The sequence below is a fragment of the Leopardus geoffroyi genome, chromosome B4 (assembly GCF_018350155.1).
Source record: "Leopardus geoffroyi isolate Oge1 chromosome B4, O.geoffroyi_Oge1_pat1.0, whole genome shotgun sequence".
Lineage (NCBI taxonomy): Eukaryota > Metazoa > Chordata > Mammalia > Carnivora > Felidae > Leopardus > Leopardus geoffroyi.
Window position 1 is genome coordinate 79,100,999 of NC_059341.1, and position 23,954 is coordinate 79,124,952.

The 23,954-nt window shown below is 58.3% G+C and overlaps 1 protein-coding gene and 1 long non-coding RNA gene across 4 annotated transcripts; one reads left to right on the forward strand and one right to left on the reverse strand.

Annotated features, from left to right (window-relative positions):
- Window positions 1–729: 729 nt before the first annotated feature.
- Window positions 730–23,131, reverse strand: KRT80 (keratin 80). 2 transcript variants are annotated; one of them, XM_045463770.1, is made up of 9 exons: window positions 22,573–23,125; window positions 16,513–16,721; window positions 11,867–11,927; window positions 11,510–11,605; window positions 4,770–4,934; window positions 4,180–4,305; window positions 3,317–3,537; window positions 2,793–2,848; window positions 730–2,661 (listed from the first exon to the last, which is right to left on the reverse strand). In XM_045463770.1, the coding sequence occupies exons 1-9, from the start codon at window positions 23,005–23,007 to the stop codon at window positions 2,537–2,539; spliced, it is 1,494 nt and encodes a 497-aa protein (XP_045319726.1). In that variant the 5' UTR covers window positions 23,008–23,125; the 3' UTR covers window positions 730–2,536. The 2 variants fall into 2 exon arrangements, with proteins under 2 accessions (XP_045319726.1, XP_045319727.1); XM_045463771.1 differs by having other exon boundaries at window positions 2,545–2,696; window positions 22,573–23,131.
- On the forward strand, window positions 11,512–13,410 carry LOC123590519. 2 transcript variants are annotated; one of them, XR_006708811.1, is made up of 3 exons: window positions 11,512–11,623; window positions 12,371–12,554; window positions 13,261–13,410. It is a non-coding gene; the product is annotated as an uncharacterized LOC123590519 (long non-coding RNA). The 2 variants fall into 2 exon arrangements; XR_006708810.1 differs by having other exon boundaries at window positions 12,371–13,410.
- Window positions 23,132–23,954: the final 823 nt, after the last annotated feature.

Here is a 23,954-nt window from a genome sequence, read left to right on the forward strand (position 1 = left end):
AGATGAGGAAAATGAAGCTCCGTTTGTCTGGGGTCTCAGTGAGTGGGCGAGCCAGGACACGAACGCTTCAAAGTCCCTTCTTTGCTCTCAAGCTTCCTGTCATTGAGACACCTGCTCTTCCTTCTGTCTAGCTAGCTCCTTCGTGCTCACTTAAAGCCCCTCTTCCTCCAAGAAGCCTGTGCTGATTCTCTGGTTCCCTGGACTTCTCACTTGGTTAGGAAGTTCGGGCTGGCTATCTTAGGTAGATAGCTTATCTTTCGACTTGACTGTGAGCTTCCTGAGATGGAGGGGTGGGGAACAATTGTGGGTGCCTTAGTGCAGGGCTGGGCTTGGAGAAGGTCCTTGAATCCTTGTTTGTTGATCTAAAATTTGATTTGACAGGATTAGGCCTGTACCCATCAGAATATATTCTGGGCTGTGCCAACCCCCACGGTCACGGTGAAGAGCTTGGGGGGAATCCCCCACTGTCTGTGCTTGCTGAGGCGGCCACGTGGTGCCTAGACACCTCAGGAGGTGTCGGGAACGTAGGTCGACACCGGGCAAGTCTCATTATAGGGTGGTGGGGCAGGAGACCTTTTTGTGTCCAAGTTTGCATTGGTCTGGAGGTATAATTAAGTCCCTGGACCCCTTTCCCCGTAATTGGAGGATCCCCAAAGTCCTGTGGTCAACCTATGTGATCAGTGAGTGACTGGCCAATCCAGAGAGGACAGATCAAAACAGACACACAGCTTTTTCCACGGACAAATCTCAGCATTTTATTCATCCCCTGGAGGGAGAAGGGGGCACTGCCCCGAGATAGTCTGCCAGCCAGCTGGGGTGGCTGGGATATGTGTTGTTTATCCAGATAGTAAATATAGCACTGACTATGCAGAAACAGGAAGGGAAGCAATAAGTTAAAAGCCACATAAGTTATGAAAAATAATATATATACTTTATATACCTTGCATCCCCACTGAAGACTTGCTCCCTTGGAAACCAATAAATAGGCAGAGAAAGAGCAGCAATCAGCACCCTTTGGGGACTTCAGGGATGAGTCTATGTCTGAGTTTCCTCCAGCCTGAGAGTCAGTGGCCCTTCAGCGCCCCCCACAGGCTGGAGGACCTTGAGGCCTCGCAGGGGCCTTGGGGGACCATGTCCTGGAAATTGAGATGAAGGAAAGGAAGACTGAGGCTAGCAGTGGAGAGAGGCAAGGGCAGGTAAGGAGAAGGGAGGGAAGGACAGAGGGTGGCTCGTGGACCCGGGGGGCTGGAGCTGCCAGGATCCCCCTGTGAGCCCCAGAGGTGAGAGCCAAGATGAGGAAAGAGAACGCTCCTCCCAGCCCTGATCTTCTCTTTGGATGCGGAATTCCTTTTGGTTGTCGCTGGGGCTCCCCCGCCCAATCTGAAGGGCTCAGAAGCTCCCAGACCTGCCTGGACTGTGCCTTCTTCATGGCCCCACTGTAGGCAGGGGAGTGGTGTGGTGGGAGGAGGGGGCTCTCACCCCACAGGTGCGGGGGTGTTCCTGGGCCCCTCGGTGATACAAAGGAGGGAAGGGTCAATCTGATCGGCCTGATGGAGAGAACAGAGACCTCAAGAGGTGGGATTCATGGGAAATGGCCCAGGGTTTCATGATAGGGGTGGGCCTAGGGGTCTCCAGGGCCTGGCACACCAGGGCCAAATTCCAGGCTTGGAAACACCTAGGAGGGAGATGGGGGTGCAGAGAGCTTGGATCCTGGGCAGGGTGGTGAACCGCAGGATGGCAGGGAGGAGAGGGGAGGGCCACATTCTCCTGCTTGGTCCCAGGCTGCCATCGGGCTTCCCTCTCGCGGGGGGTTTATCATGGCAAGAATAGCTTCTGGAGAAGGAACCGGGAGCTGGCTGGGCAGCCTGTCGAGTTCTGACTGGACCCACAGGAGGAGGGAAGAGGCACGGGTATCTGGGCTGACCCCCAGGCTCAGGGCCCACACACCTGGGGAACTTCCTCCTTTCACTCCCTAATACTGTCAGGTCTCTGGGGGGCCCGGGGGTGCTCAGCACCCAGGAACGCCAGATGTGGGGAGGGTGCCCAAACAGTCCTCACCGGCCCCTGATTCATGGCTGGCTGGGGCTGGGTGAGCGAGGGCACCAGCCTCAGTCTTGGGGCAGAGGCAAGGCAGGGCTTGAGATGGCGAGTTTAGGGCAAGGGTTGGGCGAAAGGGCCAAAGATTCCTCGGTCAGAGCCCTCTGTTTGGGGAGGAGCCTCAGAAGAGCAAGGAGATGGTGATAAAACTGACCCCTGATACCAGTTTACCCAGTTGGGAAAACCTCCGGCCAGGAGGTTGGAAGGGTAGGACTTCAATACCGAGATGGAGTGGAGTGATTCTCAAGAGCCGGCAACAGTCCTGTGCCACCCCAGGCAGCCCACAAAAAAGCAGGCCCTGCTGTGAACCCTTCTCCGTTCCGTTCAGAGTCAGGTTTGCCTCCCCTCCCAACCTGGAGGCTCCAAGCTGCTTTCTTGAGCCTAGCTTAAGTCCCTCCTGCTGCAGGGGGGTGACTTGGGCTCCTGGGGTCCAGCTGCCTTACTCTGAGGCCTCTGACTCCTGCGAGAGGAACTTCTCAGACATTTCGGTGATTTGGATCACAGGGCCTTTTCTGTTCTTCTTTATCCGGGAGGGGGCTCTTGAAAGGCCAGACTTGGAGGCAGCTACAGGGAACATAAGGGGTGGGGCAGGGAAGGGGCTGGAGGTTTGGGAGCCACTTAAAATGATGCCTTTAGGGCATCCCCCCTACCGTGTCCCCTTCCCCACCAGGGGTTCCTAGGGCAAGTGGACTCACCGGTTCTGGATCTGGACTGCACAACGCTGACCATGGCGGTAGAAGGCAAGTCCATCCTGGGGGAGGAGGGAAATGGTAGGATGTGAAGGGGGCCTGTGGCTTAAGCCCCCCTGGGCCTGGGGTCCTGGGGAGTGGCAGGTGGAGGGCAATTCTTGGGCTGTCATTCGCAGTCCTGGGCTGGCCTGCTGTGTGGCCCTGGCTAGCCAGTTTGTCCTCTCTGGGCCTCTGTTTCCTCTCCCCTGCCTAAGTACCTACCATTTACTGAGCACTTAATTACGACAGACATTTGCATGCGGAATCGTATCAATCCTCCCCACCGCAGTCTGTGTTACGGTCAGTTCCTTTTCCAGATAAGGAAACAGGATTTAACGAATGGGCCAAGGTCCCAGTTTGTAAGTGGCTGAGCCAGGACACGACCCCGGGTCTTCCCGGCTCATGTATCCTGCTGGAAGGGGAGGCTGGCTTTGCATGGGACCCCTGTCCAGTCCGTCCTGCAGCCCCACCCCGCCAGCCCCAGCCCTCACCTGCACTCCTCGCCCTCCACCAGCTTGCGGTAGGTGGCGATCTCGATGTCCAGGGCCAGCTTGGTGTTCATGAGCTCCTGGTACTCCCGCAGCTGCCGGGCCATGTCCTTCTTGGCCTGGTGCAGGGCGGCCTCCAGCTCGGCCAGTTTGGCTTTGGCGTCCTGGAAGGCCAGCTCCCCCTGCTCCTCGGCCGCCTGGATGTTCTCCTCCAGTTTCAGGCACTGCAGCCAGGACGACAGAGGGAAGGGGTTAGCGAGCACTGGGCGGGAGGAGAGAGTGGGCCGGGAGCCCACCTCTGTCCAAGGGGGAGGTATGCACAGCGGGGAGGGCTGTGTGGCGGTTTATTCTTGGGTGTGGTGCCGGGTTGCCCTGAGGCAAGAGGGAGTCCAGTTAGACCTAAGGAGACCCTTTCCGGAGGCCACGAGAGAGGGAAGTTCTGCAGCCCCCCCCCCCCACCCCACCCCGGGAGCCGGTCTCAGCTGTCCTGAGAGGGCAGCACTTGCTCTAAGGCTTGTCCTGGCTGGACGCTGGGCTCGGGCGTCCGCTCTCTTCTCTGTATCATTGGCCAGAGGCCTGGGAGGGAGGAGGTGGGTTCTGGGTATTTGTGCTGGTGGTCTGCACCGTTCCCATGGCGCTGGCCAGTTTACAGAGCACCTTTACATGCAATGCTCACGTGATCCTCACAGCCATCTTAGGACAGGTGAGGAAACTGAGGCACAGAGCTGCTAAGTGACCTGCCCAGGGCTTTGCATGCCCTCAGCATGTGAGTGTGTGTCTGCGAGTGTCTGTGCGTGAGGGTGAGAGAGTGTGTGCCCCTGCACTCCTCCCTGCCTCACCCCCAGGAGGGGCCTCAAGATACTCACATGGCTCTTGATGGAGAGGATCTGGGATCGAAGCTTCTGGATGCGCACGTTGAGGTCAGCGATCTCGCCGCGGCTGCTCTGGAGGCTGTTCCCAAACTCAGCTGAGCAGGCGGCTCGCTCCTCCAGCTGGAGGGCGCGGAGGAGGTGGCAGTGAGGGGCAGCTCACCGCATCCCTCCCTGTGCCCTTGCCCTTGCCTCTGCCTGTTACTGCTCCCTTTCTCTCTTACCAGTGCCCCCCTCCCCAGCTCCTCTGCAGCCCACTCCTCCCAGGCCAGCCTCGTCCTCCTACCCCCTCCACGTCCTCCTACCCCCTCCACACCTGGCTCTGGCTGGGCCCACCCCTGGCCTGGTGTTACTGGGTGGCTTCTGGAGGGCGTCGACCGTGACCTGTCCCCCAGCGCATCAGCTCTCGGCCGGCAGTGCTGGAGGGCTGGGCTCTCACATTGTCCACACCCGCCCGTGAACCGGCTGTGCCGCCCCTGTGCTCCCCACGCCGCCCCTGTGCTCCCCACGTCCCTCTCACAGACTGTCAGCGCACAGAGCTGACCGTGACTTCAGCCCCTCCCCGCCTGGCTCAGTCAGCCCCGCACCTGTCTCCGGGAGTACGCCTCGGCTTCCTCCAGGCTGCGGGCCGCGATGGCATCATACTGGACCTTCACCTCCTCCACGATGCCGCTCAGGTCAATGTGGCAGCGGCTGTCCATGCCCACGGTCACCGACACATCCTTCACTTGGGCTGTCAGGTCCTTCAGCTCCTGGCCGGGCACAGACGCAGGGGCTCAGGGCTGGTGGAGGTGGACCACACCCGCAGCCAGCCATAGTCCCCCGTGGTCCCTGCGTCCCCAGGGTGAGTGGAGAGTGATGCTCTGTGCCTCCCGGAGGGATGACCCAGTGATGGGCGCCTCTCGGCCACTTGCCCCCAGCTCCGACTCTTGGGAAGCAGCTCGCTGCCCCTGCTCACCCAGTGTCGCCTCCCTCTCTGGGTAGAGGGGACAGGGCAGTGAGGGACTCCTGGCTCCAGAGGCTCATCCTGAAAGCCTATTTCTCTTCAGTGTCCCCACCTCTCCCAGGGTGGGACACTTTGCTCCTGGCTGATGGGGCAAAGGCCCGGGATGCCTGATGGGGGGGTGGGGGGGGGAGGCTGTGGCCCTTCTACTCTGTCATGGCTCAGTGGTAATGCAGCCTGGCCTCCCTCTCTGGATGGGAGCTCCCCGAGGGCCTGGGTAGCCACTGCCCTCTCTGTTCCCCGCCCCCCACATCTGGAAGTGAACACTGTTTGTTGAATAAGTATTGGAATGGGAGCCCGTGAATGATGAGAGGCGGGAATGGGGCTGGAGGCTGACAAGACTGTCCTCCTTGCTCCCCTGCCAGGGGCAGAGGCCGAGGTGACTTCAGAGTCACCCCAGGGACTTGCCACAACCTGCCCCCCCCCCCCAATCTGGCTGAGGAGCTTGCCCACAACAACACAATTTAGCCTCGATATTTTCATTTTCTCCCCATCTTTTAGGGTCCTTCTTTCTTCCTCCTCTCTGTCCTTTCCTCTGCTTCAAAAATCCCAGCCCGGCGCGGTTGGTTGAGCGTCAGACTCTTGATTTCGGCTCAGGTCAGGTCATGATCTCACGGTTTGTGGGACTGAGCCCCACCATCGGGAGTTCAACGTGGAGCCTGCTTGGGATTCTCTCTCTCCCTCTGCCCTTGCTACCTCACTTTGTCAGAAAAGAAAAAAAAAAAAAGGAACGCCAGCCCACATCTTCAGAGACCCCTGGAATGGTAACACCTCTCGGGGGGCTTATTATGGGCCAGGCTGTGCGCTAAGTGCTTTCCAGACCTCACATTTCATCCTCGCCAGGCTGGCAGGACCCAGATCACAGACAGGAAAGAGAATGCGGCACAGAGAGGTTACAGAGACAGCTGTGGGTACAGACCGCCTTCCAAGAGCCCGATGCTCTTGCTAAGCTCCCCTAGAGGGGAAGGGACAGGGGCGGAAGCCAGTCTATCTTTCTAGCCCCAGGCTGCAGCCTGACAGCTTCCGGCCTGAATGCTCAGGGGTACGTAGAGAGAGGCAGGTGGGGACAGGGGTCTTCATAAGGGGCTGCAAGGTGTCACCTTTCAGGCCCTGGGCCACCTCCCCTGGAGGTGCGGAACAACCCAGGCCTGGGCAGGGCTGGTGCGGATAGGAGGAGCAAGGGTCCGTGGCCAGCATTGTACAGACAGAGTGAGTCAGGTGGCAGGGAGGGGGGCGGGCCCCCTGGGAGGCAGGGGTGGGGCTCACTTGGGGGGAGGGAGGGCGTGGGGCCCAGACGGCACAATTACTCCTACTGGCATTCACAGTGCACCCTTGACCTTTGCCTCAGTCAGCAAATTTTGGTCCGTGTTCCCATTTTTCTGAGATATATATATTCCCTCTCTCTGTCTTGCTCGCTTGTTCGAATCAGGATCCAAAGAAGGTCCCTCTAGTGCAATTGGGCCATATGTCTCTCAGTCTCTCTTATCCTATAGATACCCTTCCAACTTTCTCTCTTCCTCTTTGTCTCTCTCTCTCTTTTGCTATTTTTCTTATTTAAATAAGAATTTTTAAGTTTATTTATTTACTTTTATTGAGAGAGAGACAGAGAGAGCAAGTGGGGGAGGGGCAGAGAAAGAGAGAATCCCGAGCAGGCTCCGCACTGTCAGCATGGAACCTGGCGTGGGGCCCGAACTCACGAACCGTGAGGTCATGAGCTGAAACCTAGAGTCGGACACTTGGCCGACTGAGCCACCCAGTGGCCTCGCTATTCTTCTTGAAAACGCTGGGTTGCTTGCCTTGTAGCGAGCCCCGCAGTCTGGATTTTACTGATTACGCCACGTGCTGGTGTTAAACCCGCTCCGTGCCCCCTGCATTTCCTGAAAACTGGCAGTTGGTGAGGCCTGCTTGGATCCACGTTCAGTTTTTGTCTCGTGACCATATTCTGACCTTCGTTGCTGACTTCGGGCCCCCTCCTGAGCCTCGGTCTGTCTTTATGCACAGAGAGGTTGGAGGCCAGAGGAGGAAGGCACCCCCTGGCCCTGTCTGCTGGCTGCCCAACCTCACCCGCCGGCCTCCCGGGGGACAAGGAACGTGCAGAAGGAAGCTTAAGGCAGTGGTGGGTGTACAGAAGGCCCGCTGGGGGCAACCTGTCCCCATCCCGGAGCTGGCAGGACCCTGAGCCTGGTGGCCAGCTGCCCCTTGAAGTCTCCTGATGAAGGATTTTCATTGCTCTTCAAATGCACTTAACAAAGATCTCTGGGCAAAAGCAGGGGGAAGCCCCACCCCTTTGTCAGAATAAGCTTGATGGTCCCTACAGACCCATGTCCCACCTCTGCTGTTCCCAGGTCACCACTGGAGGCTGACATTTCCCACCTGGAACCAGCATCCCAGCCAGGGCTTGGCTGTGGATGGTTTCGGGAATGCAGCTTTGGGGCTTCCTTGGTCAACACGTTGCGGGGGCGGGGGGGTGGCGGTCAGCGAGCATAGGAAGTTTCACGTAAAGCCCTCTAGCCCAGGCAGGAGCTGGCCCTTGTCACGGGCCAAGAAAAGGCCAGGGCACTGTCAGAACGCACTGTCGGGAGGGAGGGAGAAGGGATCGGCAAAACAAAGCTGATGGCGCAGACTCAGTCCCTTTCTGGAAAGAGGCAGAGTAAGCATGAGCTCGGTAAACAGAAGTAGGAAACGGAGGGTGCAGAACATCTGTAGACCTGTTCCGACACGCTGGGCCCTGCTGGGCTGCAGAGGACCTAACAATGCAGGCTGTGTGCAGGCAGCCTCCACGGGATGGGCCCTACAGAGCATGTGCACCTCCAAGTTGGCAACAAATGAGCCAATGTGCAGTTTAGAGCTTCTCTTTGGAGCCAGAGCCAGAGGAGACCGCCACGTGCGTGACGACCCTCTTTGTGGTTCCCGCGTCAGGGGAGGCGGTGACTCTGCGGGGGTAATTGACTGCCGCTCAGTAAAATAGAGTGCTTAATGGCACTGGGCTCTGAACGCTGCCACCTCTTGCTAGCTGTGCGATCCTGGCCAGGTTTTTTAAAACCTCTCTGAGCCTCCATGTTCTCATCTGTAAAATGGGTGTAATTGTAGAACCGAAACCAGCTAACATTTAATATTTACCATATACCAGATACTGTTCTGAATGCTTTAGCATATATATATATATATATATATATATATATATATGCAAGTTTTAAATGTTCATTTATTTTTGATAGACAGAGAGAGAAAGAGAGAGAGTGTGAGCAGGGGAGGGGCAGAGAGAGAGGGAGACACAGAATCCAAAGCAGGCTCCAGACTCGGAGCCGTCAGCATACGGCCTGACGCGGGGCTCGAACTCACAAACCGCGAGATCACGACCTGAGCTGAAGTTGGCGCTTAACCGACTGAGACATCCAGGCGCCCCTGCTTTAGCGTATAGTAACAAAATAGATCCTCACAACAGGCCAGTAAGCTAGGCTCTATTATTTTCCCATTTTATAGATAGGGAAATTGGGGTCTAGAGAGAGATAAAAGAACGTGCTGGAGTTCACATAATTACTGAGCCAGGATTCAAATCCAAGCTGCTCTAAAGTTTGTGCTCTCTTAATCATCATGCCTACCTTTATAGGGTTGCTGTGAGGAATGAATGAGATTACACCTGGAAAGCACTTAGCACAGTGCCTGGGATATAGTAGGCACTCAATAAACAGTAGCTAACCATACCGTTGTTGTGATAGGTGATGAAACCGGGGTGAAATGTCCGGAGGCAAAGCAGCCTATATTCCTGGAGCAGCCTCCTTGGCACCATGAAGGCAGGCAGGCACCAAATCAACTTAGACCCATCAGGCTCTCTTTGTCGGCATTTTAGGAGGGGTGCCTGCCTGCAGGGGGTTGTCAGTAGATCCCTCGGCTAATCTCCCCAGAGGTGAGGGGCAGAGGGCTGCCCAGGCAGCTGCAGTGTATAGATGAGGCCCAGAGTCATCCGCTTTTGAGGCTTCCTGGCCTGTGTGTGTGTGTGTGTGTGCGTGCGTGTGTGTGTGTGTGTGTTGGGAGAGGGCAGGCCTGTTTTCTGAAATGCAGAGGTGGGCTACATAGCCACGCTTTTTTTGTTGTTGTTGTTGCATTTATTTATTTTTGAGAGACAGAGAGAGACAGCGTGAGCAGGGGAGGGGCAGAGAGAGAGGGAGACACAGAATCGGAAGCAAGCTCCAGGCTCTGGGCTGTCAGCACAGAGCCCGATGCGGGGCTCGAACCCACGAACCGTGAGATCATGACCTGGGCCGAAGTCGGACCCTTAACCGACTGAACCACCCAGGCGCCCCTGTAGCCGTGTTTGCTGATCTGGTGTCTGCTCAAAGTCAAAACTCTCTGGCCCCTGAGCCAGCTGTGGCTGGCACCTCCCTTTGCTTAGACCTGCCTGGCCCCTTGGGGTAGCCACTAGCCACGTGTGGTAGCCCGCCCTTGAAATGTGGCTAGTCAGAATGGAGATGAGCTGTTGCATGAGAAAGAGAATGTAAAACAGCCTCTTACTTTTTTGTATCGATTACATGCTGAATAATCACATTGTGGATATACGGGGCCGAATGAATCGTATTATTAAAATTAAATTTTTCCGCTTCTTTTTTTTTTTTTTTTAAATGCGGCTACTGGAAAAACAATCACATACGTGGCTCGCGTTCTATTTCTGTGAGTGCCAGCTTAGAGGCCCACGGGCGTGGGGAGAGTTTGGAGCGCAGGGTCAGTGTTGCCTTCTTAGCCTGCGGCAGTCCGTGGACACGCGGACGTTACGACCGGACGCCGACTAGGCACCTCGCGGTAACAATTGCCGTGCGCACTGAGCGGTGAGCGGCGTGCACGGCGGTCTCGTGACGGCACAGGCCAGACCCCTTCCTTCTCTGTACCACCCCTTCCAGTGCCCCCCCCCGGTAGCCGCCCGGCACTCTTAGAATGGGCTCCAAACTCCGACTCGGGGGCCGAGCCCCCGTGTGAGCCGACCCCTGCCCGCTCCGTTCTAGCCACAGCCACTTCTCCCTCTCCCCTTCCTCACCAGACCCCTCGTGTCTTCGGTGCTTTACACAGATCTTCTGCACGAAACCCACTGAGCTCTCCCCTGGGCCAGACCTCCCCAGCGGGGGCTTTCGCTCACTCACACCTCCGCTGAGACCCCGCCCCCCCCCCCTTCCCATCCTTGACCTTCCCCTCCCTCTCCAGCACTACCACACCTGGCTTTCTGCAGCCTGGCACTTTTCACCCTCCCAAACGATCTCGCTCACATGTTCGTTCACTGGCGCGTTACCTATCCCCTCTTAGCTCTCAGGTAGCCCCCGAGAGCGTGGACTTTGCCCATCGTGCCCACTGCTGTGATATCGGTGCTAGGGGCCCGGCAGGCTTGCCATCGCCATTTGTGACCTGGATGACTGTATTGAATAATCAGCACAACCTTATGGGCCCCGTGTTATGACTCAGCCCATTTTACAGATGAAAAAACTGAGGCAGAGGGAAGAGAAATAATTTGCCCAAAGGCACAGGAATGGGGGGGGGGAAACGAAGAGTCAGGATTTGGGGTCCAAGAGCTGCAAAATCCACATGGAGCACAGACCAAGAAGGTGGGTGGGTGTGCCTCTGGCAACGCCCAGGTGTATTCCTGGTCATGGGCGGGGCTCATGGGCTGGGCAGGTGGGGAGGAGAACATCTGTCCCAGAGGACGCCCTGGAGGCAGAGTGGCGCGGACGGGCCGGTGTCCCTGGCCAGCAGCAGGGCCCATCTGCTGACCGCACTGGCCGTGCCCTCGGCCTTGTGGGGCCGTTTTCCCCCCAGGCTCAGCTGAAGACTTCGGGACAAATCAGAAAGGATCTGGAGGCTCCCCTGTCTGCATTTCCTGGGTCATTTTTGTTCCGGCAGAAGCTAGCGTTGTCTGGGAACCAAAGAACCTGACTACAGGTCTTCTCTGCCTCAGCCCAAAACAGGGGAGGGGGAAGTGCGTGCCTCTCAGACCTGGGCCTGGAGGTGCCCGCCATTTAGGCTGCAGTGATGGGAAGAGATCAGTTCTATAAGGACAGCTGGTCAAGGCCCCCTGGTTCTCTGCCCCTAAGGCCACTTCCCAACCCTTGCCTGGATGCACCGGTCCCCCACATGCCCTCCGCACACCAGCACACTCCAAGGAACAGGGTCTCCTTGAGAGAGAGGCTTCTTGGGAACCTGCCTGTGCTCCACGAAATGAGTGATGTGGGGACACGTGGGATTATTGACCGCAGTGCAGGAAGGGGTTGAGGAAATTGTTGCTGGCCGCCCTTCCCTCCCCCAAGCTCTTGGCTCGGCGGGACACCGGCCCCCTTCCCTCACCTGCTCGTAGATGTTTCTCATCAGCTCCACGAAGCTCTGCAAGCCTTTTAATTTGGTCTCCAGTTCGGTCCGCCGGAGACACTCCGCATCCAGGTCCTGAGGGTGGGAGCAGCGGTGAGTGATGCGGGGGGCGGCGTCCCAGGGCGGGAGAGGAGTGCCCATCCTGAGGGAGCTGGGGGTGGTTCCCAGGGGGGCCCTGGCTCAGTGCCGGGGAGAAGCAGCAGGGTGAGGACAGATATCGGTGTCTGTCTATGGTCCCGGGACTCAAGCCTCTGAGGGCTTTGCTGGGGGATCCTCAGGGGACAAGGGTGGAGGGTCCACGGGGAAGGAGCCCCTGGGACATGCAGCGTAGGCTACCTTCTTCAGCTGGACGAAGGTGAACTCCATGTCTGTGCGCTTGGAGATCTCGTCCTCATACCTGGGATGGGGGTGGGGGGGGGGGCGAGGCAGCGGCAGAGAGAGAAAGAGAGAGAGAGAGAGGCCGTTCAGCCGCATGTGGCAGGAACTCGGGGGACGATGAACTCTCCTCAGTGGGGCTCAGGGCCTCTGCTGTCCCATTCGGTGCCTTGTGCCAATTGGAAAAAAAAGCGGCCCTTGCCTCAGGTGGATGTAGCCCCTCATCTTCTGTGACACATCCCTTCTAGGCCCATGACACGTGGTGCGGGCTCCGGGGAGGCAGGCACATCTGCTCCCCATTCTCGCGCTCCTTCCAGATGATCAGCCACTCCTCTCCCGGGGGCATCTGTCCCCCTTCCCGGCTCTTCCTCCTATCCGCCTCCTTCAGGAAGCCTCTCTGGATTGCACAGCACCCTTTCATCCTAACTTTGTTCTCTCCTCTTTTCCCTATCTCCTCCCCCCAAGAACCTCCATTTCCGGCAAGCTGTGCCTTCGGTCAAGTCTGCTCCAAGATGCCCGCTCACCGCTCACCCTCTCCCTCCACCTCGTCTGCTTTGCTCGCTGGTAGGACACCATTCCATCATGGTCCCTCTGGAGGGGAGAGTGTGGACATTGCGGCCAGAGGGACCCACAGTGTGCTCTTGGGCAGGTGAAGCCCTCCTTCCTCGGCTCGCCTGTCTATCAGGGGTGGGGTTGCATGTGTGTGCACGTGTGGGGGTTGGACCAAGCCCACCCCTGATGCGTGACAGATATGGCAGAGTCAGAACTCAACGCAGGTGGGTTCTCTCTCTTCTTAGATTTGTCTCCTCCTTACTCAGGCCCACCTTGTGTTTGGAATAAGAACGTTGCTGGATGGGAGACGGGATCTCTGGGTCACTGATCTTAACCCCTGCCTCTAATCTTGGCCTCTGGGGCTGAGGGTGATGGGTGGATGTGGGGATTCTGAGCTTCCTGTTTTCTTCCCTCCTCTCCAGGGAATGCCTGAATCACTGGCGGCTCTAATTACAGCCGCCCGCCTTCCCAGGTTCCTGACCTCACGGAGGCAGCGTCACCCATTGCCCACAGCAGCTGGCTGGAACGGCCCCCTCTTTTCCACCAGCCTGCCTGAGAAACCCAGGGGAGTGGACCCAAGCCGACAAGAGCCCGCTGGGCACGGGGTCTCTGAAACTCCGTGCTGAGCACACGCGGCTCCCCAGCCACTGCCCTGGCTTCCGAGAGTCTGTCTGCAGGGGAGCTCTTAGGATGCAGGTCGTGGGGGTGGGGAGGAGGGTGGGCCAGGGAGACGGGCCTGCAGTCTGGGGCCCAGCAGAGCCCGGGAAGCCCGGGAAGTTTACTTGCACTCTTTCCTGTGCAAGCGGGCTCCAGAGCCACACTACTGGGGCTCAGATCCTGGCTCCTCGCTCCCTAGCCACGTGACCTTGAAGAAGCTGCTTGCGCACCTCGGTCATGATAATTGTGATGTCACGAGGGTTATATAAGTTAATACATGGAGTGTTTACAAAGTGCATGGTACCGGCTAAAGCTGTTATTATTACCGGAGCTCTGCTCTATCTAACGCCAGGCCCCGGCCTCCAACCCTTCTGCCTTGGCCTCTAGCATTTCTGGAGAGAAACCGTGGGAGGCCTCTTTGCAGAGGGAGTGTGGGTGGTTCTCTGCACTTCCTTCCCAGACTTCCCACTGGAAATTTGGTGACCGCTGAGGAAGTCCCAAGCTGAGAAGCCCCTCATTGACTGGCCCTCTCCACATAAACCCAGTGCTCAAGGCTCTCTCCCTCTCTCCTCCCATCTGGATAGCAGAGTTCCGCCTGCCTGGGGGGCAGGACCGTGGGGAGAGCGGTCCAGTGGGGGTTCTCTGAGGTGTCAAACCTCCTCCTTACTCCTCACTGCCCTTTCCATCCTTTTGTGTAGGCTTCCCTCCTCCCTCTTCACCAACTCCATTGGATTTCAGCCCTAGTTCACCTCCTCAGCCAGATGCTTTTGTGCAGTGAACCTCTTGCACAATTGTACATGGTACCCCTGAGTCACTTGCTGTGTGGCCTTGGGCAAGTGGTTTCCCAAGAGGCTTTGCCCGGCCCCTGCTTCCTCCTTAATAAATAAAAGAGTTAGCTAGCTGATCCTTGGGGTCCTGGCTACATCAAAGCTTTTGGAAGTCTCCATCCTCATGGAGACTCGGGTAAATGCCATCTCCCCCGCTGCACTCCCAATCTCCTGCCAGTCTGCCAGCCACCAATTCCCAAACCCCTTCTCAGCCCTTTTCAGCTTGTCACACCCACCCCGGCACCCGCCCCCCCCCCCCCACTTGTTTATTTCCAGAAGTGAAGCTGATCTCATCGGCCTTATAGAGGCAGGGCACACCCCTCCTTGTTAGGGCTTGGCCTGGCATCTCCTGGCTCCTGGGGGCCCCCGGGCTCTGCACAGCCAGGCTGGAGCTTCCCTGGCTCTGGCCTGCGGATCCGGAGAAGCCCTCCAAACTCATCTTCCTCAACCCTGGTGGGTTCCCTACCCAGAGAGGGGAAGAGAGGCCCTGAGCCCAAACAGCAAGCTCAGGTAGCAGATGGAAGGCAGGCAGCGGGCCAAATGAGGAGGCTGAGCCAGATTAAAACAACAAGTAGTTGTAGTTGTAGTTTACAAAGCACTTCCATGGATGTGATCTGGCTGGGCTCACAGGAGCAGGCCTTGTACCGCGGCTGGCTGGGGTTAGACATGGGACTTAGCATGCATGGCTGTGTGGCTAGGGACAACTCCCTGCCCTCTCTGGGCCTGTGTTTCCTTCCCCATGAAGGGAAGATCCAAGGCCCCCATCCGGCCATTCTCTGATTCTCTGGGGGCCGAAGACTGGCTGGATATCAGTGAATAGAGTCTTGGGTTCTGGTATGCTGACCCTGTTCTCCTCATCGTGGTCAGACATTGAAGCCAGGCAGCCCAGAATGGGCAGTGAGGGTTTCTATGGGTTTCCATAGGAACTGGTAGGGCAGGGCTGGGGATAGGTGGTCCCTAGGCCACAAGGGGGCTCAACCATGAGGACGAGCCCTGGCCAGGCCTGCAGATCATGCCCGTTGGCCAGAAAGTTCCATCTAGATTGATAGATGAGGAAATTGAGGCCTCTAGAATGGGGAGAGCTTCCCATGTGAGCATCTCCTCTGAATATGGCCTGAGCAGGGGAGGTCACACGGAGAGGTGGTGGGAGAGCTGAGCCATAGTCCAGACCCCTGGACTCCCGATAGGGTGCTCTATGCTCCAGCCCCACCTGGCTGGCTTCTCCCAAGACTGCAGGACTCGCCTTGGGTTGGCAAGGCTTTGGGGCTGGGCCAAGTGCTGGAGGAGGTGAGGGGAAGGGTTCAGGAGCCTCCCCCGCCCCCCCCACTCCTCCAGAGGAGACCAGACCACAGGAAGGGGCGCCTTTCTGCTCTGTCTCAGCCTCCCTCGTCCTGGAATACCTGCCCACTATCTAGTCAAAGATGTCACCTCCCCTCTGAGTTACCCAAGTGCCTGGTCTGCCTTTCCAGACTGCCCAGTTCGGTTCAGCAAACCTGTGTCAAGGTCACTACTGTGTGCCAGACACTTCAGCCTTCTAGGGGACAGAAGACTTGGCATGTCTGGCTGCCGGGCACCATGATGAGCCCCCTGTCTTCTCACACCAGGCTCAGGCTGGTTCAGCATCACCATCACCCCTCCAGACAGGGGGAAATGAGGTGTGGACGTTAAGCAACTTGCCCGCTGTCGTGGACCTAGTGAGGGGATGGAGGCAAAGAGGGAGCCCCTTTCGGTCCATAAGCGTCTCACAGGCTGGGGCTGGGGCTCCCTCGTCTCTTGAGATCGCAAGGTGACCACTGAGGTCAGGCACGTGTCACCTACAGGGGATTGTTTCTTTTTTTTTTTTTTTTTTTTAATTTTTTTTTAACGTTTTATTTATTTTTGAGACAGGGAGAGACAGAGCATGAACAGGGGAGGGTCAGAGAGAGGGAGACACAGAATCCGAAACAGGCTCCAGGCTCTGAGCTGTCAGCACAGAGCCCACCGCGGGGCTCGAACTCACGGACCGTGAGATCATGACCTGAGCCGAAGTCGGCTGCTTAACCGACTCAGCCACCCAGGCGCCCCGGGGATTGTTTCTTTATTCCACCAAACCCCGCCGTGTCTGCCTCCTGCCTGCACCTGCTTCCCTTTCCAGCCCCCACCGAGATCGAAATTCCAAACCGTATCCAAGGCAGGAGCCCATCTGTCGCTCTAGCTGGTGACCACTTCCCATTGCCAGTGGGATGTGTGGGCGAGAGCGAGCGTGTTTACGGGCAGAAGAGGAGGGGATAGGCGACGGGGGCTGCGATGGTGCCCGGGTGCTTAGCTGTCAGCCAGTGCAAGACTGACTCTGTTGCATGGCCACCATTTGGAAAGGTTGCTGTGGGTTCACTGTCATATCCTCCCAATATTTAGAATGCTGGCTGCCATATAGTACGTCCTCAGTCAGTCAGTCTTAAGAAGGGAATGTTCTTCAAGGAAGTCTTCTCTTTTCGTGGCTTGGTGCCCTGGCCCTTGCGTCTGAGTGCAGGTTGCCCCCCACGCCCCCACCCCATCAGTCCCTGCCCCCGGCCCCTGTAAGGCGCGCCCTACCTGATTCGAAACTCCTCGACTTTCTCCAGCACCTGCAGCAGGTTGGCCTCCAGCTGGGCCCGCTCCTGGCTCACTTTGCGCACTTCGTCTTGCAGCCGGCCCTGGTACTCCTCATAGAGGTGCCCGAGGTCGAAGGTGGCGGAGTCCTGGCCCTGCAGGAAGTGCCAACGGGTCTCCAGCAGCTGGTTGCGCCGCTCCAGGGCCTGCACCTGGAAGAACAGGGGAGCAGCGGCGTGAGGGTCGGGTGCAGACAGGCTGTGCGCCGGCGCCCAGGGCCAGCTCGCCTGCCCGCATGGGGGCCTCCCTGCACAGTGGTGGCTCATCTGCTCTGTGCTCGCCCCACTCGGCACATTCAGATCACATCTCCACTTACTGATGGTTCCAACAGAAGATGGAGAGATAAGGCGAGGCATCAGAGAGAGGCGGGGCCAATTAGCAAAGATTTCCTAGGGGAGGAGCGGGGTCGGAGAGAAGAGGGAAGGGGCTGAATGTGCCAATGATGTGAGAGGCCCTCCACGCCCGCCTGGGGCTTGGGTGGGAGACCCAGGGAACGTAGGGTGTCAGAGGCCCGTCTGCCGTCCCCCCCCCACCCCCCACCTGACAAGCCTAGTCTCATCTTGCCTTGGAAACTCAACAGGGGAGGGCCTGGTTAGTACTGAAATGCTAATCCTCTCGACAACTCTGGACTTGTAGCCTCTCCGAGCCTCAGTTTCCCCAGCTAGAAGTTGGGGATGCGATGGCCTGCCCTGGCCGCCTCTCGGGGCTATTTGGGAGAGGACGCCGGGGAGGCACTTTGGAACAGTCCTACTAGCTAATGTTTCCGCGGCCCCCACTGTGTGCTGGAAACTTGTTCTATGTGCTTGGCATCTTTGCTTCATTAGCAACCTGATGGGCTGGGTACGGTTATCTTCTGCCACACTTCACAGAGAGGTTAAGGTCACAAAATTGGCAAGTGGCAGAGCCAGGTGTGGAATCCAGGCGGTTGGGGTTTAAGATCTTTTACCCCCTACAACCTGCGGCCCCCTGTCTGCTGCTGGAGTCGCCGCGGGCCCTGGGACCCACCTGCCTTTCCCGGACTGGTTTCTGCCTCTAGTTGGGGCCAGTTTTGCCAAGAGGGTGACGACTGGGCAGGCTCTGGGCACAGCGGCCTCTCTCAAACCACCTCCATCCCGCCTCCTTCGTACACTGATGCAGGGCTTCCCGCGGCTCCCGCCCCAGCCACCACGCACTGTCAGGATCCCTCTTGACTCCTGTCCTTCCCTCCACCCAGTCCAGCCCAGCGCAGCCTGAGGGGGCCCCCGGCTTTCCCCCAGGCTGCCTGTCCTCTCGGGGCTCCAGCTTTTCTCTGCCCCTCCTCTTCCACCATCCCTGCCCCTCCTGTATGCGCTCCCGGCACCCCTCCTGCAGGAAGCTTCACAGCTCAAAAGACGACCCCCTTCCCTTCTTTACGGGGTTCTCAGGTCATCTGCTCCTTACTTGTCCAGACCTACCACCCTCCCCGTCAGACTGGGAGCCGCCTGGTCCCTTCGTGGGATCCCTACAACTTGGTGCCCACGACAGGGGCAGCAGGGAGAGACGGCAGGGGCCTGGCTCCTGGACAGGCAGGCTGTTGTCACGGGGATGCTGTGATAGATAACCAGCCCGGTGACGTTCCCTCTAGCCGCAGGCAGGTAGCTGGCCGCTCCTCTGACCACTGCTGGCACCAGCTCTCAGAATCATAGCTGAAAGAGCCAGAATCATAGCCAGGAGCCTTTTGATCAGCTGGTTTGTGCTCGTCACCTATAAAGAAGGAGGTGAGGGCCCAGGTTGGTCAAGCGACTTGTCCAGGATCACGTGGCGACTTGGTGGTCAAGCTTCCCAGACAGGCCCGTCTGATGCCCCCGCCCACTCTGGACCTTCATGGACTCCCTGCCTCTTTTGAATTTGGGTGCCGGGTGGGTCCTCCTCTTTCTTTCTGCCCTCCCCACCTTCTTGGGTTTTCTGAGAGACCGTAATACCCTTGAGAAGTCCCCTGTGACATTTGTGTTAGATAACACCACCTGGGCTACTGGGCCATGGGGCCTGGTAGGCCGTGCCGTCATTTCCTTTCTTAGCTCCCATTTGTTCTGGCAAGTTCTGCCTACAGCCAACCTGAGCCTGCTGTCTGCTGTTGTCACAGCCAAACAGGTGCAGGAGGGACGGAGGCGCAGAAGGTTTCGGTCCCACTCGTGTGCGTGTGTGTGTGTGTGTGTGTGTGTGTGTGTGTAAGGGATCTCTGGTGGGGGCGCTATTTGCTCACTCCACCTTCCGTCTGTTTTGACAAGCCAGAGCCCTGTGTTTACACTGAGGGTGAGGTGAGAGCAGAGATGTGAGGCTCCTTCCTCCACCCATAAGCAGCAAAACCCCCTTTACACCAGGAAGTTCTTCCCTTAGCCTAACCTCCATTTCCTATGCTTCGCTATGAGCCTGCTGGGAGACGCTTGCTGTACGTGTGACCAGGCAGGCCAGCCAGAGGCCACTTTTGGTTGTGACAAATGGAGCAGGCTGCCTCCGGAGGGGGGTGGTTTCTCGTTGTCTCGGTGGGAGGGGATGGAAACTCATCCCCCATCCAGAATCTCCCCTGCCCGAAGGCTCCTCCCTTTCTGCCACAAAGACCTAGGGAGGGCCAGGTAACCAGTTAATTGCCCCTAACCTGTCAAGGCTGCTGAATAGTCACCTCTTACTCCCCTTCCTCCCTATTCTGGATGACCCCCCCCCCCCGCCCCGCCCTTAGATCGCAGGTGGCAGCTCTAGGAGAGGCCTCAGAGAGCAAAGCCCTGGTCTGCCTGCGTCCCATTTTACAGATGAAGACACTGAAGCCCGGCAGCACAGAACTCATTGTGACCCAACTCCACTGCCCGGCTGAGCAGTAGGCCCAGCCAGGGTGGGGAGACACGTCCTGTTGGTAGAGGAACCTGAACAGGCCAGGCTGGAGCTCCCGGCTAGGGGCCTCTGGGGAGGGAGGATTCGGATCCCCAGCTCACGGTCCCAGAGGGTGAGCTTACAGAGGTGACTCTGGGGCTGGCAGGTCCTTCTCCCCACATGGGTGGTGGTGGTGGGGAGGTGGGGCTGTCACATCCCCTGCCTTCCAGGCAGCACTGGCTCGTGCCCTTCTGTGTGCAGGCAGGTTGATGGCTCCAGAAGCTTCCAGAGGCTCCACAGGCCTGGGGAAGACATTGTGCCCATGGCTCTGTCTCCAGGCACTTCACCACCCCTCTTAGGTTCCCTCAGGGGTACTACTGGCTGTCCTTTCTCTTGTCCTGTCTTCATCCCCTCTGCTGTCTGCATGTGAGGGTGAGAGTGCCTGGCTGGCTGCCTCTGCTGGCGGTCAGCATGCCTCTCCCTGCCTGCCTCAGCCTCCTCTCCCCCCTGCTGCCTCTGCTCACTCCCCCTCCTCTCTGGGCTGTATCTGTCCCCGTCCTGCTGGGCACAGCTCAGGACACAGAGCACAGAGCAGGAGCAGACACAGAGCAGGAGCAGAGCAGGCAGGAGAATCTGAAGCTCAGAGAGGGCGAGTAGCTTGCTCAAGGAAACAGAGCCTGCAAATGGAAGAAATAACACTGCTCCAGGGACCCCTGGCCGACTCCTGGGGGTCACCCCCCCCCCCCCATCCGCTTCCTCCTTCTCTTCCTTGGTGCTCTCTGATTTCTCTTGGTGCCTCAGAGGGCCCAGAGGGGATGTAAAACTGGAGGGTCTCTGCCCGTTCCTGCTCCTTGCCTAGAGCCCCCACCCCTGCATTGGTTATGGCATCTCGCCGCTGGGCCCATACGTTTCCTTCTAGCCCTGTGCTGTGCTGCTACCCACGAAGCTCTCCCCGCTCCCTCCCTCAGGCTCCTGCCTAGAAGGCACCACCTGGGTTCAAGAGCTCCCTGGGCTGGGCCCATTTATATGATTTTTTAATTTAACGCACAGAAGCCGCCTGGCACATGGTAAGTGCTTTATAAATGCTCTTCAAAAATTATCCCATTTGATCCTGACAAGACGACCGCACAGATGTGTACTGAGAAACAGAGAGGTTAAATAATTTGCCTGAGATTGAACAGCTGGTCAGAGGTAGCACCAGGACTCAAATCCAGAAATGGGGCTTTCCCTTGGGCCCCGGAGGCCTTTACAAGGAGATGGGAAGGGACACGAGCTAACCGACTGAGCTCACAGACCTTCTCTGGGGAGCCGGTGGACCAGCTGGGACTTTTTGGCCCCAATGATCAGGGTCCCCAAGAGGCTAGCACCCATGGCTCCTTGCGTCCTACCCTGAAGAACATCCATCTCAAGGCCAAGGCTCTTGGGTTGGGAGGCTCCAGTTCTGCTGAAGACCTTAGAGGGCGTCGCCCTGGCCCCGGGCACAGGACCCCAACCCTTTGGGCCCCTTCCCTGTGCCTATGTACCTTTCCTGTCCCCATGGCAGAGGCATAAGGTGATATCAGCCCTGGCGTTCAGAGAGAAAAGCCACCCATCTGAGCCAAATTACATAGCTCGTGAAGCATTCCTTTTAAGGGATTAGAGCGGGTTTCGAGAGGAGGTGGCTGTGCAGGGACCTGCCTCCCCAGGGTAGCAGGCTGTTTTCCTAGGGCACACGGCCCAGCAGCACGGGACTCTGCACAACCGGCCGGGCGGGGGCCGGGGGAGGGAATGTGCCACCTCAGTGGATGGTTGTCCTTCTCCAGCTGTCGTTTCCCTCCTCATCCCCCGCCACCGCAGCCACCCCGGCTGTGGGCACGGGAATGCTGGTCTGGGCACATGAGCTGTGGGGGGAGGGAAACAAACCCGAGTCCAGACTGTACACTAGGTGGTCATGTGACCTTGGGCAAGGGGCTTAACCTCTGGGCGGCTGTCTCCTCATCTTTACAGCAGGGGACATAGCCGCGGGGGGAGTGTGGCTGTGTGGGCTAAAGGACACATATTTGCAAAGGTCCCGCAGAGAGCTGGGCACAAGCAGGCGTTCCATGCCCGTTCCTTTCTTCCCTCTGCCCCTCTCCGTGAACGCCCACCTGATGGGGGACACTAGCCACATGCAGAGAAGCACCGAAGCAGGGAGGCCAAGTGCAGAGAAGGATGGAGGCAGGGGCAGAAGGATGGGGCTCTGGTTTACTGAGCAGGAGGGAGACGTTGAGTTTTCCTCATCCGTAAAATGGGCCTAAAATTATGACTGCGTTCATAAGGTTGTCGAGGGAAGTTGAGATAAATCTGTGAAGCCTCCAGCACAGCGGCTGGCCTGTAGTAAGCGGTGAATGCAGCTGTTACTTTTGTGATCATCGTTTCTGGGCAGGGCAGGGGGTGCAGAGCCCAGGGAGGGCTGATCGGGAGAGGTCTCCTGGAGGAGGTGAATGAGGAGTGGGCTTGGGAGGTGGACGGGACTTTCTCAGAGCTCTTGAAGCCCTTGCCCTGGGGCAGAGATGGACAGGAGTGCCCCCGGACCAGCACACCAGCCATGGCAGTGGGGTCTAGGAAGTCTGGGTGCTGGGGACTCCCTCCCTCTCTCACGTGGGTGCTGGGGAGGCTTGGCTGCCTGTCTGCTTCTGACTCGCAACACCCAATCTCTGCATTCTTATCTCCTGACATGGTACCTCGGCATCCCTACCCTGAAGCCTCCTTCTGGAGGCTGCACATGCCCCTTTGGCCCTGCTGGCACGTCTCCAGGAGCTGAGCAGGGCCAAGGTCCGGTGTGAAGCATGGACTTGGGGGCTTATCTCCTCTGTCCACCTGCCTTGGTGTAGGACGGCCAAGCATGCCTCCATCAGCTGTTCCTGTGAGAGGGTATCCTTCCGGCCACACTTAGAGCTCCTCCCTGGTGTCAGTGACCCCAGGCCATGAAGCACACCATTATCCAGACATCCCTTAGAGCCATCCTGGGGCCTCTTTTTCCCCAGTGCTAGGATAGCTCAGGGACTTCCCTCACCATCTCTCTGCTCAGACCTAGCCTGCTGGCTCCTCATTGGCTGGGGTCAGGGGTGGGGCAGGATGCTCCAGAAATACAGAGCTCAGCCACCTGCCGAGGTCTGAAGGTCCTTAGTTTTTGGGACCCCGCCCCCCACATCTGCTCACCTTGCCAATCAGGGAGGCAAATTTATCGTTGAGGACCTTCATCTCCTCCTTCTCCTGGTTCTTCTGCTGCTGGATGGCTGGGTCCACTTTGAGGTCCAGGGGCACGAGCAGGTTGGAGTTCACGGTCACCTTGGGGATGGTGCCGGCCGGCCCACAGCCCGTGAGGCTGCGGGAGCTGAAGGCTGGCCCGGGGGTTCCGCAGCTGCCCCATCCCGAGGTCCCAGGCCGGGGGCCGCCCGCAGGGGTCACCTCACAGCTGCTAAGGCTGCTGAAGCCAACGACGCAGGAGCGGCAGGCCATCGCGGCCCCCGGGCCCGGGACTCGGGAGGGCACGGGGGTGTGAGTGAGCCTTTGAGGGGTGGCGGGCAGCTGGCTCTGGTCGCAGGCAGGGCAGGCTGGGGACTGAGGAGCAAACACCTGTCCTACAGTGCTCATTAGCTCTGGGAGGGCGGGACGCCTCCCAGCCCGACCAACCTGTTAGATGATGCGATGCTTCCGCCCCTCCCCCGGCACCACGCACCCAGCTCGTCCCAGGGCCTGAGACCTGCCTGCCTGAGGGGGCTGTTCACAGCCACCCACCCCTCCTCCATGGAGCTGGGGCTGGCTGGGCTGGCTGGCAGGCTGGGTGGGATGGGGTGGCTGCAGGGGAAGGGCAGATTTGAGGAGGAAGGAGAGCTAGGAGAGAGAGAGAGAGCGCGCCTCTCGCCACAGACCTCACTGCATACCTGAAGGCTGACGTATCTGGGCTCACATACTTCTGGAAAAGATGAGGCAAGTGCGGGCCCTGCGCTCCCTGAGTGTAGGGCAGCCGTTCCGGGCAGCGTGCCATCCTGACACTGGGAAACAGCACCTTCTTATTTGTTTTCTAGCTGCCTGAGAGTCTACCCGGCTTATCGTCTCTTCCTGTCATCCTCCCTCTCTCCCTCCTTCCCTCCTTTGATCTATCATTTATTGAGCACCTACTGGGACAATTTACTCTTCAGGGGCTGGGGAGGAAACAGATGGCCAAGGCCAAGTGAGGCCTGGGCTCCAGACTCAGCTTGGCTGCCCGCCGCCCCTGTGAGCTCAGGCAGGTCATTTGACTTCTGTGTCGAGGATGAAAATACCACCGCCACGGGAGTTGGTGTATGCACAGAACTCAGCGGAGGGCAGGGCACGAAGCCCTCAGTAAATGGTGGCTAAGACCCAGGGGTCTAATGGAGGACATGGCAGGGGTCACATGCAGCTCTTCCTCAAGGGCTGTGGGAATGTGGCCCTGCCTCCCGCCCTTTCTCTCCTCTCCTTTCCTCCGTCCTCCCTTCTCCTTCCCCTGTTTCATCTTCAGAATGAAGTATCTATAGAAAAGATGCCCCATGGTTCCCAGAGAACCTCTGGTGGGGCGG

What these genes read in the sequence shown, in the direction of transcription:
- KRT80 (XM_045463770.1), bottom strand. Translation starts at nt 23,007, where the DNA reads ATGAGCACTGTAGGACAGGTGTTTGCTCCTCAGTCCCCAGCCTGCCCT. An exon ending in GTCGAGGAGTTTCGAATCAG is followed by an intron (nt 11,928 to 16,512) that starts GTAGGGCGCGCC and finishes CCCCCATCCCAG; the next exon opens with GTATGAGGACGAGATCTCCA. An exon ending in GTGGAGGGCGAGGAGTGCAG is followed by an intron (nt 2,849 to 3,316) that starts GTGAGGGCTGGG and finishes CTCCTCCCCCAG; the next exon opens with GATGGACTTGCCTTCTACCG.